General features: G+C 41.0%; 1 protein-coding gene across 1 annotated transcript in view; it reads left to right on the forward strand.

Annotated features, from left to right (window-relative positions):
• Nucleotides 1-11,678, forward strand: part of cnksr2a (connector enhancer of kinase suppressor of Ras 2a) — a 51,089-nt gene extending 39,411 nt beyond the window's left edge. Inside the window, exons 15-24 of the mRNA XM_073488524.1 lie at nucleotides 1,877-2,052; nucleotides 2,332-2,405; nucleotides 2,538-2,609; nucleotides 4,512-4,579; nucleotides 4,693-4,790; nucleotides 5,329-5,547; nucleotides 5,937-6,078; nucleotides 6,384-6,611; nucleotides 7,381-7,568; nucleotides 11,478-11,678. Coding sequence (XP_073344625.1) covers nucleotides 1,877-2,052; nucleotides 2,332-2,405; nucleotides 2,538-2,609; nucleotides 4,512-4,579; nucleotides 4,693-4,790; nucleotides 5,329-5,547; nucleotides 5,937-6,078; nucleotides 6,384-6,611; nucleotides 7,381-7,568; nucleotides 11,478-11,678 — 1,466 coding nt within the window. The remainder of the gene's footprint in view (nucleotides 1-1,876; nucleotides 2,053-2,331; nucleotides 2,406-2,537; nucleotides 2,610-4,511; nucleotides 4,580-4,692; nucleotides 4,791-5,328; nucleotides 5,548-5,936; nucleotides 6,079-6,383; nucleotides 6,612-7,380; nucleotides 7,569-11,477) is intronic.
• The last annotated feature ends 3,956 nt before the right edge of the window (nucleotides 11,679-15,634 follow it).

Genomic DNA, 15,634 nt, shown 5'->3' on the forward strand with positions numbered 1-15,634 from the left:
TACAGCGATTAAACCAAAGTCTGAAAATGAATGCGATGATAATGATTTTTTATTTTAATCTGCCTTCATCTCCATAATCAATAACAGGTAAAGAAGCAGACTCAAGAATTATTTCTGTAGTAAAATCATTTAATGACTTTTTAAAAGCTCTGCGCCCTCATCAAACACGTAATGAAATATTAGTTACTGGTCCGTCCTGAAGCCAGAACTCAAATTGGTGATGGTATCAGGCCGTTCAGTGGAGCTGCTGCACAGAAATTAAATTAAAAGTAAAAGATGTGAACTTCTGTACATTATCAGGACGTTCAGTGTCCTCTCTGTCTGAGTATATAACTCGTTAAAGTCAAAGTAAAATAAAATCCATCATAGCAAGAGAAAAGCTGAGGCTCTTGTCTTCTGTCTCATCCTGTCCTACGTTACGCCACATTAAGTTACGTTACGAGAGCAGAGACTGACACATTCAAACAGTTATAATAATTTATTGACTTTAACAGCTTTTTAGCTTCGGTTGTACAGATTTAGGGATATGAACAAGTCTGTACGTGTTAGCATGGTGTTGTTAGCATCAAGCACAAAGCAGCTAGCGTGGTTTTAGACTCTTATTCTTGTTTAATTCAGCATGAACACGTAATAAATGGAGTTATATATATGCTATCTACTATGCGGCCGATATTTCAGCATCGGTATCTGTGACTCTTCTGTCAGACTGACGATAAAATTAACTATGGTAAAAATGTGCAACAACATCTGATTGGTAACACGTCAGAATTAACAGCCTGTAAACACTGAATCTGAATCAGCAAAGTAACTAGTAACTAAATGTATCAAGCTATTTCCTTTTTTCTATCGACGACACGTCTATCGCCGATACATATTGCTATCGTTTTATCGCCCAGGCCTGCGTGAAAGTCCTGTGTTTGTTGAACCCAACCGTTCACCTCCGCTTCTTCCTTGTGCTGATTTTGTTGCTCTATATATCTCTCAACCGGACTTCCTCCTTTGCGGATGTAATAATTGCTACGGCCACTAGAGGTCACCGCCTAAAAAGAAACGTCAAGATGGGTCGTAATAAGCTGCGTTCACAATCAGATTTTTCGAATGAGGACGGGCTGTTTACGACTTAATTTGAATACTTTTCTCAATTATAATTGTTCATTAACTTATATAACATTATAAGCTCAGGTTTTACCGATTTTTGGGATATGTAAAGATAATCCATGAAGCAAAAATACCAAGGTACACACAGGCGGGCCATTTCTATTGGAGAGTTTAAAGGTTTGATTATCTCTGAACCTTCAAACCTTTTCCACGCTTCATGTTTGAACTGTAGTTTTCTTGTTTATAGCACAGTGGAAGAAAGTTGTTTTGTGTAAAGACACGCTGACACTGCACTTTGAACAGAAATAAATGGAATATTGAATTGTATCCTTCCTGTTTAAAGTTGTAAGACTTTTGATACAGCACAAAAATAAGTTTCTTGGCGTCCCCCCTCGACTGGGAGCTAAAGTTTGCCTGGTAATCTCTAATGAGGAGCCCGCTGTGAAAAATGTTACGGGGCTTTTTATGCCAGAAGGAGGGGAAAAAAAGGCAATTCTTATTAAACACCTCTTACCTTCACTGCAGTGCAGCAGCGTTCTGTCAAATCCGGAGGCTGAACTCCTGCCAGGAATTATTGCTACATCAGGATGTGGCACTTTGTGAATGCTCTTACTTCACACTACGATGAAAGAGTGAGCGCTTACAAGCAGCATTAGTACGACGCTCTGCCGTTTGACTGACAGCTCTTCTTGTATTCGACCCAACTTTCCTTCAGTTTTTCTGATTTATATTCTCTGTTTGTCAACACCGCCTTCATGTTTCTTTCGTGTCGTTCCAGGACGAAGTTTGGCCTCCCTGAGTCGGAGGCGTGTTTCCTGCAAGGCGTTGGGCAGAGGAGACTGCGAGGGCTGGCTGTGGAGAAAGAGAGATGCGAAGGGTTACTTTTCTCAGAAGTGGAAGAAGTACTGGTTTGTTCTGAAGGACAACTGCCTGTACTGGTACATCAACGAGGAGGCGAGTCTCTTTCTATACTCGTCCTCTCCTTTTCCAGTATTTCAAGTGGCAGTTTCCCAACGTGTGTAACATATTTCATAGTGTTTAAGAAGCCGGAAAGTAGAGGTCGGAAACAAATGATGAAATTTGACTTAATGGTTTGAAATGATTCTGTATATTTGGAGGTCCACGGAGTCACAGTAGCCACATTTATGGGAAATACACCAGACTGACATAAACCAACATTTTCCATTCCAGCAGATTTCATTAGCTCATGATATCATTTCTGTTCCTGTTCAGGATGAGAAGGCGGAGGGATTCGTCAGTCTTCCAGAGTTTAAGATCGACCGGGCCAGTGAATGTCGCAAGAAGTAGTAAGTGCACGACGAAAACAGCCTATCGCACATTTAAGCGTGTAAACTCATGCATGTGCAGCGTACATGCTCTTGCAAATAAATGTTTGGCTGCAAAAATAACCCCCTCTGTTTCCCCTCGTGTCTCTGTAGTGCTTTCAAAGCATGTCACCCCAAGGTCAAGAGTTTCTACTTCGCGGCAGATGGAGTGGATGACATGAACAGGTAAAGCAGCGTGTGCTCAACACTGATGAAGGTTATGCAGTGAGGGCAGACTCCCTGTTGGGTGGCGAGAGTGCAGCTTCCTGTTTACTGTCCCCAGGCACAAAACAAATGTGTTTTTATTTGATAAAACAAAGAAAGATGCTTTTATCTGCCAAGTGATGCGAAGGAAGAACATCATTTGTGAGATATTTCTGTGCAGAGGCTCTCCAAGCTTTGTTGTTCTTTATATAATCATCTCTTAATACAGTTGATTACACTTGTTTGAGTATAAATAATAAAAATATTAACAAAATATCCTGTAATTGGTTGAATTGCAGTGGCAAAAGGAAGAAATAAGTCCTTAAGACCTTTCTTAAAAACTTATTTGTGAGTTACTTTATGAGCATGTTTGAGATTTCTGGGAAAAGTTCACTTTCTTGCCAAGAGTTGAATGCGAAGACGCAGCCAGTTAGCTTAGCTTAGCATGACGACTGACAGCTGGCCAGGCTCAACCAATTTTTTACAGATTAAACTAGAACAGCAGGCATCTGCCGAGGCGCAACAGTCCTCTTTAATTCAATCAAGCCTAATCCAGGATCAAATAAAACATTTTTAAATCCGCTACATCTGGATTTTTATCTGGATCCGCATCAAACTGTAGCCACTCATAGATACCAGCCTAAATACGCTTGATTTTTTTCATCAAGATTCCCAAAATTAATGAAAATGTTGGGGGAAAAAAGCCCTATTAAGCATTGTTAAAGAAAATGGGAACAAATTCTTGGATCTGGACCCACACAGAAAGTTAATGGGTCTATTCTGGACTGATCATCCATCAAAGTTTCATGGAAATCCGTTAAATAGTTTTTGTGTAATCCTGCTGACAATCCAACAAACAGACACGGGTGGAAATATAACCTCCTCAGCAGAGGTGATAAACAAGATATTACCTTCAGACAGAGCAGGCTAGCACATGTTTTCTAGCCTTAATGCTAAGCTAAGCTAAGCGAGACAGATATCAGTGGTATCATCTGACTCTTTGCAAGAAAGCAAATAAACTAGTTTTCCCAAATTTTGTGAAACACAAAGCTTGTGCCTCGGTCACACTACACGACTTTCAGAGTTGTCAGATCGCTGTACCGCTCAGGCGTCTCAACTTCCTGTCTTGTATTCGGGAGTCTTGCTGTCCTGGTTTTCGCACTACATGGCTGATCAGCGGCAGGGGGTCACACATCACGAGATCACACACACACGAGATGTGACACAGAACGGCGCGATCCAAACGGTCCAGGTTGTTTGTGCGCTGATTTACAACGAAAGGGTGAGAGAGCGGATTGTGATCCGTGGGCAGCGAGGAGTATTTTTGTACTGATAATGTGAAACTGCCTGCTTGTATGCTGGTAACAGACACAGCCACTGGAAGCTGTGTTAGCTTAGCATTAGGTGAGGATTACAAGTTCAAAATGAAAAACATCTGGCGTTAAGTAACCTAACAAGACCTCCCTGAGCTGATGCCTCATCTCTGCTACCCTAAATCTCCAATGGAACTGTTGTGGGGTGAGGTGCATTGTGGGTAATGTAGGCACTGGGTTTTGACAGGGAGGACAAATGCGAATAATAATAATAATAAATGGTATCTCTGCTTCCTCTGCATTAATTTTCATTAATTTTTGTATCAGTCCGTGGTGACTGACGATGTCGTAGGAGTGAAATCAAATCTGTGAATTCGAGACATTTTCTCTTAATGTGCTCAGCGGTGATGTCGTGCTGTTTTTCATTATGTATTTCCTTTGGGTCGGTCGTGATATCTGGAGGGTGTGCGTGGTTCATTTGTCTTGCTGTGTGTCTTCATTTCTCTCTCTTTATTCCTTCTTTTTTGTTTAATGTCATGAATCCACAAATACGGTCCTCCCTTTCTGCTAGATGGCTGAGTCGTCTCAACATGGCCGCCGTGGGCTACGCCGAGCGAGAGAGGATACGCCAGGAGCAGGGTGAGGGGTTCGCTGGAAGATTAATATTCTCAACTACCAAACACGCTGATACTCCTCTTGTATTCATAGATGGATTCAGTGTTTCTGACTGTGTTTGTGTGGGTTTCCTGCAGATTACTGGAGTGAGAGTGAGCATGAGGATGACACCACCTCCAGCCCCAAACAGGACAGTCCCCCACCTCCATACGATACCTACCCACGGCCTCCATCAGTGAGTCACACACACACATGACTGTATCACACACTCATGAAGGCAAAAAAATCACGCTGGGTGCTCCTCCGCAGTCCATCGCAACAGTTAAAGTTATCGCCAATTTAGCCTACAGGGAGCAGTCGGGCTAAAATTGGTATAATTGATGCTATAATTGTCCCTCATGCTGCTTTGCTCCACATTAAATGTCTTTGTCTTTGGGCGTGTGTGTTTTTTTAGCCCGCGATAAAATGAAAAAGCGAGAACAACAACAGCTTTTACAACACCTTTTCTCAGGCTGCTAACTTGTTAAGATAATAATCCTCGTAATGAAGAGTCTCCTGTGTTTCGACAAACACTCATTTCTCCTCGCTCCCAAACACTCTCCTTCTTCCTCTCTCTCACATCTTTATTCAACAATCACCCTGCACCCTTGGAAGACATCTGGCTGCCTCTCTGGATCGAATCCTGTTTTGAAGTGTGTCATTACGTTTTGAATGAGACCAGTCGATCGGTTCCACTTCTGCCAGGGTTTTTCACTCTTTCCTCTCTCTGTCAGATGAGTGCCTACATGGAAGGCCGGACCACTCGTCTGTCTTCCACGGAGACGTCTCGCTCTCGCTCTTCCCAGGAGGACTTCCTCTGCGGCGATCCCCCCATGGTGGCTGCGGAGCCTCAGTACCACCCCGGTCCTCTAGGGGGAGGCACCACGCACAGCGGGAGGAAGCCAGGGGGCAGCAGCAGCAGCGACGTGCAGTACAGATGTGATCCTGTGGAGGTAAGTGTCAGTTCAAAGCAAGATATCTAACATACCAGAGGCCTGATTTCACTAAAGGTTGTGTATTATGTTAATTTTGCCTGTCTCTTTAAGACCCCCCTCTCGAAAAGCCCAGTCTGCTCTGATTGGTCAGTTCTCACAGGCCTGAGCGGATGTTTGATACTTTCTCAGTGTAAACAAAGAACTAGACCTCTATTTGGATGCCTTTTTTTAATTTCTTCTAGAGATTTACGACTCATATCTGTCAAGCCAGTAGATGTATTTCCTTTCCAATGATGGCTAAGTTCTCTTCTCACCTCTGGTCGATGGGAAAACTCTCCAAAAAACATAAATGAATGAGTGATTTTGCTGAAAAATACTTCTGTTTTGTCTTTTGTTGTTACCTGTAGTACCGGTCCAGTCCGGCGGGGGGCAGCAGTGAGACGGGGTCTCCGGGCCGCTCCTCCTCGTCGCAGAGACGTTCCTGGCAGGACCTGATCGAGACACCGCTGACCGAGGCCGGACTGCACTACCTTCAAACCGGACCGCTCGGTAACACAGTGAATCAGATACACAACCCCAGTTTTTTGCATAAATACTCAGATTGTTCATTTATATTTATAAATGACAAAGAAAAACAAATCTTTACATTTAAGATGCCGGAACCAGGAAATATGAGTCGAATATCAAAATAATAATAATAATTATTGGCAATTGAAGACCAATCATAGTTGCTGGAGAGGTTAAGGTTGGACACTGAATATCTTTATGTTCTGTTAAACTGAATAATGTATTGATTTTTAAAGCCACCACATGATGTTTGTTCCCCCTCGTCTTGTGCTCTCTTATCGCTACAGAGGACGCCGTCTTCGCCGAGCCCGGTCCGGGCGGCGGCGGGACCATGATGGCCGGAGCCGTTTACACTCTTCCTGCACAGAGGAATGTCCCGTTGCCCATGGCGATGCAGAGGCTGATTCCTATGGCAACCCAGGGAGGGAAACCCCGCAGCTTCACGCTGCCACGAGACAGCAACCTACACACACTCCTCACGCCCCCTGCGAAAGAAGAACAGCAAACACGCAACGGTGAGTTTCAGCCAGGAACATGCGTGCACAAAACACGTGGACACGGGCGAGAGGTGAAGCTGCACAGAGCAGCAGATACATGTTGCATTGTAATGTGTGTGTGTGTGTGTGTGTGTGTGGGCGGATGTTGGATGTTAGGTAAGAGCAGGGAGGAAAAACTGTGGCTCACATTGAATGACAGCCACCAGAGACCGGAAAAAAAAAAAAAAAGAAGATTGTTTCTTTTCGAGGTGAAGACGTTGACGTCAGTACATGTGCCAGAAATAAAAAACGCTCTCAGGCAGACACATTTCCATTTAAATCATCAGCGTTTAAGTCTCACACACACTCCAGTCTAACAGCCATCTAATGAGGCTAATGAGACAATGGTGCGCCAGTTGCCAAGGTGAGCCCAGCGGTGTCCAGACACAAAAGTGACAAACTGAAATAGTAAACAAGAGAGAGAGAAACAAAGACATCAACAATGAAATGTAAGAATAATCATCACGTCAATTCTCTTTTAATTTCGTCGGAGGAAATAAAACTGCCAGAGTGGAGAAATATCCCTGAGGCTGACAGGAAAGAGAGAACAGGACTTAATCATCATTAATAATCTCCCTATGACTAATAGGAGTCATTATCCTGTATCGTACACATGTTGAGGTGTGTGCTGCTGTCCTCCAGTGGTAACTCAAGTGTCTGACAGCTCTTTTACTTCATATCTGGAGAGCGAACGAGGGTTTAAATCATCATTAACTGTGCGACTGTGTTTCTCTCCGGCTGTGTGAAGGCGGCAGCGAGGGTGCGTCCCTGGGCGACCTGTTCCGTGCCTGCGAGCAGGGCGGGGTGTGTCCTCTCGGCCGCGGGTCGGAGGGCAAAGATCAGTCCGAGTTCAGGCAGTCCTTCCTGCGACGGGCCGCCGACCCTCAGCTCAACGACCGACTGCACCGCCTCCGCATACTGACGTCCACGCTGAAGGTTGGTTCACACAAAGACAGACATTCAGGAAAAAATGTAGGCATAAATGTGAACACACAAATGCATATACACATCGATATCATGCACACATAATAAGAATTAAAAGATATTTCAGCACATCACTATTTGTTTTTTGTAAAAGTTATAATCCTTAACATTTTCGTCCTGGATGATTTGGTGACACCAAGTGCGGTTTAAAACTACTTCACTTTGTTTTCATAAAGAAGTCGGTCAAAATCCATGATAAACGCAGGAGAAGGTAGCAGGAGGAAGAGTTGGAAGTGGCTGCTCCTTCTTCTTTCATTACCTGCTTTTATATTCAAAGCTGAGCTGTAAATCATAGTTGTGTCGCTTTGTAGACACATTTTTGGATGAACAATTGCTGTCAGCGCCAATCTTGGCAACAAATATAAAGCAATTCCTGAGTTCTTTGGAAAGAAAACAACCGTGTTTCACGAGTTTGACACTTACAAAATCAAGATGAAATGAAAAAGGCCTAATTTTTTTAACGCTTTTAGATCACCTATTTATCTAGATTTACAATATCTAACTTCTGCCTCCAGGGGGCTCTCTAACCAAACAAAACAAAAAACATTGTCACAGCAGATTCTGCTCTGATATGGAGCTGTTTACCGACGGGAGGAGAGCTCAGAGATTAGTTTTTAACTTTCTGGATTAAATGTGGATTTATCTTCACTCCTGTTTATCAACCTGACTGCAGCACCGATCCGTGGAGGCTCTGATGCAGCATCTTCTCACACAATATCTCTGCCTCGACTGGTCGGGTTGAGAGAGAGAGATTAGAGTAGTGGTACTCAAGTAAAGTACCTGAAAAGTGTACTTACGAACAGTACTTTGACACTAAGATTTTCATTTTTACTGCAAATGAATATCGATCCCAAATATCTGTTCACAGTCGCCTAGATTTCTAATAATCTGTATCAGTATTGGCTCTGAAAAAGCCACATCGGTCGACGTCTACCACTGATAACAAAAACAGGACTTGATTTCATGAAAATATTAAGGATTGTAACTTTAAACTGCAGTATACCTCAGTCATAACTCACTCTGATCCCACTCCTCTGTACCCACTCTTTTAGACCATCTCTCTTCTTGTTCACAAGCCATCCTTCCAACCTTTAGAGATATAAATGCTTTAGTCTGGATAAAGGTTGGCATTTTCTCATGCAACTCACTTGGTGTTGCTAACATTTGCCGAACACCATTTTCAGATGAAAATCCTCTATTTCTTCTCGTCCGCTGTGGACTGAAAGAATGACCTTTCTCACAGTCTATTTTTTTGTCCTGGCCCATTGGGTTACAATAATCACATCCACACATGAATGCCCTCTCACCACATTAAATGTGAGCGGGGTGAAATGGATAAAACGTTACTGCTAATTATTTTTCTGGAGGGAGACTTGGAACCGCTCATGTGCAATTTTTTACTCTAATACACCTTGAAAACATAAACATAAACACATATACGCTGGAAACTGTCTCTGTCTTGTTAGTTTGAGTGCTGTCATCTGTCCCAGTCTGTCTCCTCGGTTTTGGTTTGAGCTTTGTTAAGCAGCCATCTGTGGCTGTATGCTGTATGAGCAGTGGTTATGTCTCTGGGCTGGGTGCCTGTGAATGGCTCTTTTGCTGTGGCTGTTTTTGTTTTTGTTTTTTTGTCTCTGGAGTTTGTATCTTTGTTGCTTCCTCCGTGTTCGTGGGCGGGGATGGTCGGCGAGGGCGTCGGGGTGCTTCTGCGTGTCGCTACAGTAGCTCGTTATCGAAGGTCTGTGGCTTTGGCTGCCCGTGTCTGCTGGTAACAGGTTGGGTGGAGGAGCTTTCATGTTTGTTTCTCTGTCTGGCGTCTCTTAAAGGAATACACCAGGTTTTTTTGGGGGGGGAGTTTGGATGAAATGTACCTCTTGTCAAAGAATGAGAGCATTCAGTAGACATCAAAGTCATCCTTGTGACCCAGGTGGACCTTAAATCAGGTTGTATTTGTGTGTTCGGGCAGCATCGACTCATCTGCAGTGGTTGCTGTGGAAACAACAAAGACATTGATATTTCCTCTGTATCTTTATGCATCAGAATTGTACTGAAACTAGCTACAGTCTAGATGACAAATGAAGATGAGCATGTTTGCTCTTTATAGCAGTGGTGATGCAGAATTTGTCTGATGCAGCGTATTAAATCATTTTATTCTGGTCAATCCAATAAGACCAATTAGCTTCTTAAAGTAAGAAAACTTACTTTTTATTGATCAAAATGTATTGATTGTTCACATAATCCAGCCTTGAAATATCAATAGTGTAAATCTGACTGTCACAATGTCACATTAACACTCAGTTCTGGTGAAAATAAAGGAAATATTTCATCTAAACTTCAATGTTAAGACACTGTTTATAATTATTAATGGTCAATTTATAATTTGCTAATTCTTACTTATGCTTCATAGATCAATTATAAGCCATGAAGAACAACTCAAGCCATCAAGTCTGCACTTATAGTAAGTTATTAATTAACAGTCATGTGTTTCTTACTACCTAACAAACCATACGATCTGTATGGAAGCCCATTTGCGCCAATGTGATGACAAAAAATATCTTGTAAGTCATAAGGATGAGAAAGTTAATGAGTTATTATCCCAAAATATTGACTTCATATCCCAAAATAATGACTTCATATCCCCAAATAATGACTTAGTATCCCAAAATAATGACTTCATATCCCCAAATAATGATTTAGTATCCCAAATTAATGACTTAGTATCTCAAATTAATGACTTAGTATCTCAAATTAATGACTTCATATCCCCAAATAATGACTTATTATCCCAAAATAATGACTTAGTATCTCAAATGAATGACTTAGTATCCAAAATAATGACTTAGTATCTCAAAATAATGACTTAGTATCCCCAAATAATGAGAAAGTAGTTGTTTTTTTATCGCAGGGGGTAGTTTGATATCCTGCATTTCCTCCAAAAATCACTACAATATCACTATTTGTGAATCCATGTCTAAGATATAGTCTTTAATGATACTATCTGTGACTTATGGGATATTCTTTCTTATTTTATCACATTGGTGAAAATGGGCTTTTATAAGTCTGCACTAACTGCTGTCCTGTGAAAACTATGTATGTAACTAAAACGTCAACATGTCATGTTCCAGAAAACAGCCTGTTTTAGCTTCAATTTGAAATAGTTCAGTACATTTAGGAAGTCTGAGAAGTTTCTCAACCCATAAAAAAACTTTTCATTATTAATAAAAAGAATCCAAATCCCCAAATTTGGATGTTTTTAGAGTTTATTAGTGGACACGATGTTACATTTCTTAACAAAATGTTTTGATAAAGGCTCACAGGTTCAGTAAGTCCTCTTCAATCAATAAAGTCAATCACATTTTCTTCTTATTTCTAAATATTCGTGTGTTGTTAACAATTGTGTTGTCTTGTAAAGCACTCTGAGTGGTCAATAAGACGAGGAAAGTGCTACATAAATGCAGTCCATTTACCATTTTAATGGCTTTGGCCCTTTTCCAGAATGAGATCAAACAGTCTTTGCTCGAACACTACCCAAGGGCATTTTTTACAACCTGGCAACCCAACGTTGTTCCTATTACTGCTTCATATCTTCATAATGCCATTTGCTACTACATCTGAGCCCTTTATAAAAGTGTCCTTACTTACCATGGGGTTTTAGAGTAGCTGTGAGAGTGAGAGTCTTAAAAACCAGAACAAATAATCCACCAAGAACAATAAAAAGTGTGAAACCTCCCCCAAACTTAGTGTATCCCCTTAAGTGTGTGTCTTGCTTCTCGTGTGTCTGCGTTATAAAAGCTTAGTCGTTTAAATTTCTAAAAAATCTAAAGAAGTGACGGAGACCCTCCTGTGTTTCTGCATCCCTCATAGGACAGGGAGGGGGAGCTAGCGCTGATTGACAGGCTGTTGGCCAATCCCCAGCTGTCGTCGGCAGACTTCCAGGAGTGGAAAAGAGCCTATCAGGAGCTGTTCTCTCAGGAGCCAGACTCGACCGCTGAACCCGACCCGGGCCCGCCCCCTCTCACCCCCTCACTCTCTCACACACACTCCTACATCGAGACCCACGTCTGACGAGTACAACGCTCACGCTCATACACGCTTAAGTTGCTCTCCTGGTTCTGGAAAGAGTCGAACAAGAGGTTTTGGTTGCGATCAGTGATGGACAACTTGACTTCTCATCCCGATACGCTTTCGGCAGCCGCTGTGTACAAGTGCAACATGACAGCTTTCTGAGGAGACGCCCGTGTGGCTATCACGTCACATCGATCTACGAGCTGATTGGTTATGCCACTCCAGCTGGCTCGGGGGCGGACGATGCTCTGATTCTTAAGTATTACATGTCAGCTTTTGTGCTCTTTGATACGCCACAAAACTCCCGTTGGACATCAGTGTGCTCCTCCTCACGTGGACAGAGGTCTCAGAATAGTATCTTCATTAACAGCATTTCATCCTGCTTGTTGTGCCATGTTTATACTGACTGCACAGTGTCTCATAGACAGCCTAATAGCCAACATATTGTATCCTATCAAGCCTTATACTTGATGTCTATGATGATATTTTCTGTACAGTTGGTGTTACAGCAGAGAACAATTAGCACAAGTCTTTTTTTAACTCAACTAGTCTCAGTTTCTATCTAGTTTTAGAGACTTTTTGTTCGTGCTGGTTTGGTAGAATTACGTACTGTGCTGGGCTGGACCTGAAGCATGCACACTCCTGGAATATAGGACCGGTTTAAAGGAAAAGTCCACCCTAAAAAAACACTTTAACACTGTTTTCAAACAGCTAGCGAGCCCAGGTTGTTGTATTTTTGGTTATATTTGCACAAAACTGAGATGATGCCAGTTTCCCTGTCAAGTCTCGCAGTTTAAAAGCCATTAAATGCACCAAAGAATACTGAAAATAAATATAGGCATTAATAAAATGTTGCATTAATTCATATTTCTGTTTTTTAATTTGCTTCTGTATTTGTTTACCTTTTTTCATTCCCTCTATTTATTTAATTTGTTTTACAAGTTTATTCATTTGTTAATTAATTAATCTATTTATGTATGTATTTACATATTTACTTACGTATTACATTGAAGAGAATACAGAAATAAATAGAAATGAATACACGAGTAAATAAATGGATAAATGTATGAATAAAATGGGAAATTAAACGGGAAAATTCATAGATTCTGCAGAAATATCAAATAATGTCACGTTTTATAAATTAACTTATGCCTATATTTACTATTAGTATAATGTTTTGTGCTTTTAATAGCATATCATTGATTTATTGAGCAATTTATTCACTTAATTATTTATTCATTTATTTTTAATTTTGGCACTTACGGCCCTCCATACTGATATCTCGATTGCCTTGTCTTCACCTGTTTTCCTTTTTTTCACCCTTTGACTTTTACTCATAGTTCGTCCTGTACCTGAGATAGTCACCTGGTCACCATGGCAACTGTAATAAAGGTTGTTCTGGTCCTCACAGAGAGGCTTCACATAATCACAAAATAACTCGAACGTCCTTGATTGATTATCTTTTATAAAACGGTGTTAAAAGTTTCTCGGGGGTGGATTGTTCCTCTGAGGCTCTCTGTATCCTGCATGCCACATAGAAGATATGAGGAAATATTTAAATAAGATTTGAAATATGGATCTAATAAAGATATATTAGTTTGTTATTTGTACGCTGCTGGCAAATGACTTAATACTCAGAGACACTGCACAAACCTATGAAAGCAATCGTACACACAGATACACACACACACGGACACAATAAACAACAGTTTTGAATGCTCTTTCTATGCTGCCGCCCGTGGTTGGTTGTAGTAGCATGTCTTTGTTGTAGATAAACACAATATTCCTTTTTCTGTTTTTGTGTTTGAAATCTCTAGATACAGTAGATCTCTCTTTATAGAGTGCATACTAAGTGTCTCGGATAATGTTCTCTAATTCTATCAGGTTTTTTGAGTAAAGATTGTTTAATGTTCAATCTATTAAATTATGGTTAAAAAAATAACAGTATTTATTTTACGTGATCATTCTTGCGTGTTCTGTTTCGGAAGAAGAGGGTTGGATCAATAAAGTGTGGTCATTTGGATGAAGGTGTGTTTGTGGTTTTGTTTTTACGGTTGAGGAAAGAGAGGAGACGAGGCCGACGGGATGACGAGCGCCGGTAACAGCTGCTGCACCGGCTCTTGTCAACATGAGGAGGCAGCCAGAGAGAGTCCACGTTCCTTCTCCCAGCTGACCGGTCCTAATCCCTGCCCGTGTGCCTTCGTGCTACAATCGCATCTGAGGAAAAACTCAAACAACTCTCCTGCAGGAGGATAATCTGACAACAGCAGTTGGGGTTTTCAGTTGCAGCGTTGTTACATTCGGTGTTTCCAGCCACCTGTTTTATGCACTTTTTTAATTTGCACTTTAAAGAACAGCAGATTGGAAACACTGTAAATTCAGAAAAACTTTAAATTTGTTGTTTCCACTCGACTGAGGTGGTTAAAAACAAAAACATGACGACGCAAACAGATTTCCTGAATAACTGGAGACCTAAAGGAGACCATATCGTTCCCCTAAATTAATACATGAAACACAAGGAAAGGGCATATTTTCATCATGTTTCCTACATTGTTTTCAACCGTCGTGCCCTCCTCTCACTGATGTGATGTCACTGACTGCAGAATTGTCGTCAACAGCTGTTTATCTTGATGGACCATCCCCTTTACATAACATAGTAGTAGTAATCGTAGTAGTAGATGCACATCGATTTGCATTTTCTTTTGCTGATTTGGTTAAAATTTGAATTACATATGGATGAGAACCTGGCTACTCTACAGCAGGTATTGTACAACAAACTCTATGCTAGAGGTCAGGGTACAAGTCAGGAGATGAGATACTGTAAACAAATATAAAAATGAATCAGCACAGTATCATCAGTGAACGATACGCAAATATAAAAACTATACAGCTGATAGTCGTGCTAGTGACGTCAACTGTCACCGAACCCTTAATTTAAACCTTGTAGAGCTGCTCCTGTATATTAGCAGCTCACAAAACTGACAAACTACCCTTTCAAATAACTGCAGTTGTCAATATGAGGAGATTTATTGTGATTTTAATTTTTTTTAGTACCTTTTCTGTGCCGAGTTGGCGGCCATGTTACCTCGTTTTAGCTAATCTGGTTGTTCAGAAACGTTAGCTAACGTTAGCTAACCAAATTCAGTTTCTATGATAAAGCAGCTAACGTAGAAAACTTTAGCTAGATCAAGTAAAAAGACACCAGAGCTAATCACTTTTACAATTCAGTTTATTGGTTCCTAATAGTAATTGAATAAATGCATGATCAGATTTATTTTCAGTGGTTCATGATCAAAATTTGTGATACTTACATACCAATAGGAATGTTTAATTGTAAACTGCTGCTGCAAAAAAACAATGTTTTGACAATAATAGACCCAATTAATTTTGAATCCGACATCAGCTCCAAACCTGTTAAATAAATAATGTTTATGCCAACAGCACAAGGAGGCATTCAGGATTAAATGGAAGTAGTCCATGAATAATGAACTCCTCGCAGGTTACCTAGCTATTACACACAAATCATGCATATGATTTCCTGTTAATGCTTCTTCTACTATGCAGCTCTAAACCTATTTTGTCCATTTTGGTTGTCAGCGCTGATGGAAAATGGATGAAACAAGAAAACAAGACAGAAAAAAGGTCACTCAATATCTTTGGTTTGCTTCTATTTCTCTATCTGTCTTTTAGAAAACGTAAATTATTCATCGCTAGTCGATCAACAGGAATGTCACATGCATATCTACAACTTCTATAAAATATTAAACTTGGCTTTTTCTGTTGTTTTTATTTCAAAGATGTCCTCCTCCACCTTCCTCCACCTTATCTCCTGTTTCGACCTCTTCTCTGTTCCCTCTTATGTGTGATAGCCTCCTCCACAGTCTGGCTCAGCCTCTTCACGAAATTTAATCTGCGCAGGAATTACCTTCTCCCCCACTAAATCTCTTTACCTCGCC

Source organism: Pagrus major, chromosome 19 (genome assembly GCF_040436345.1).
Source record: "Pagrus major chromosome 19, Pma_NU_1.0".
Lineage (NCBI taxonomy): Eukaryota > Metazoa > Chordata > Actinopteri > Spariformes > Sparidae > Pagrus > Pagrus major.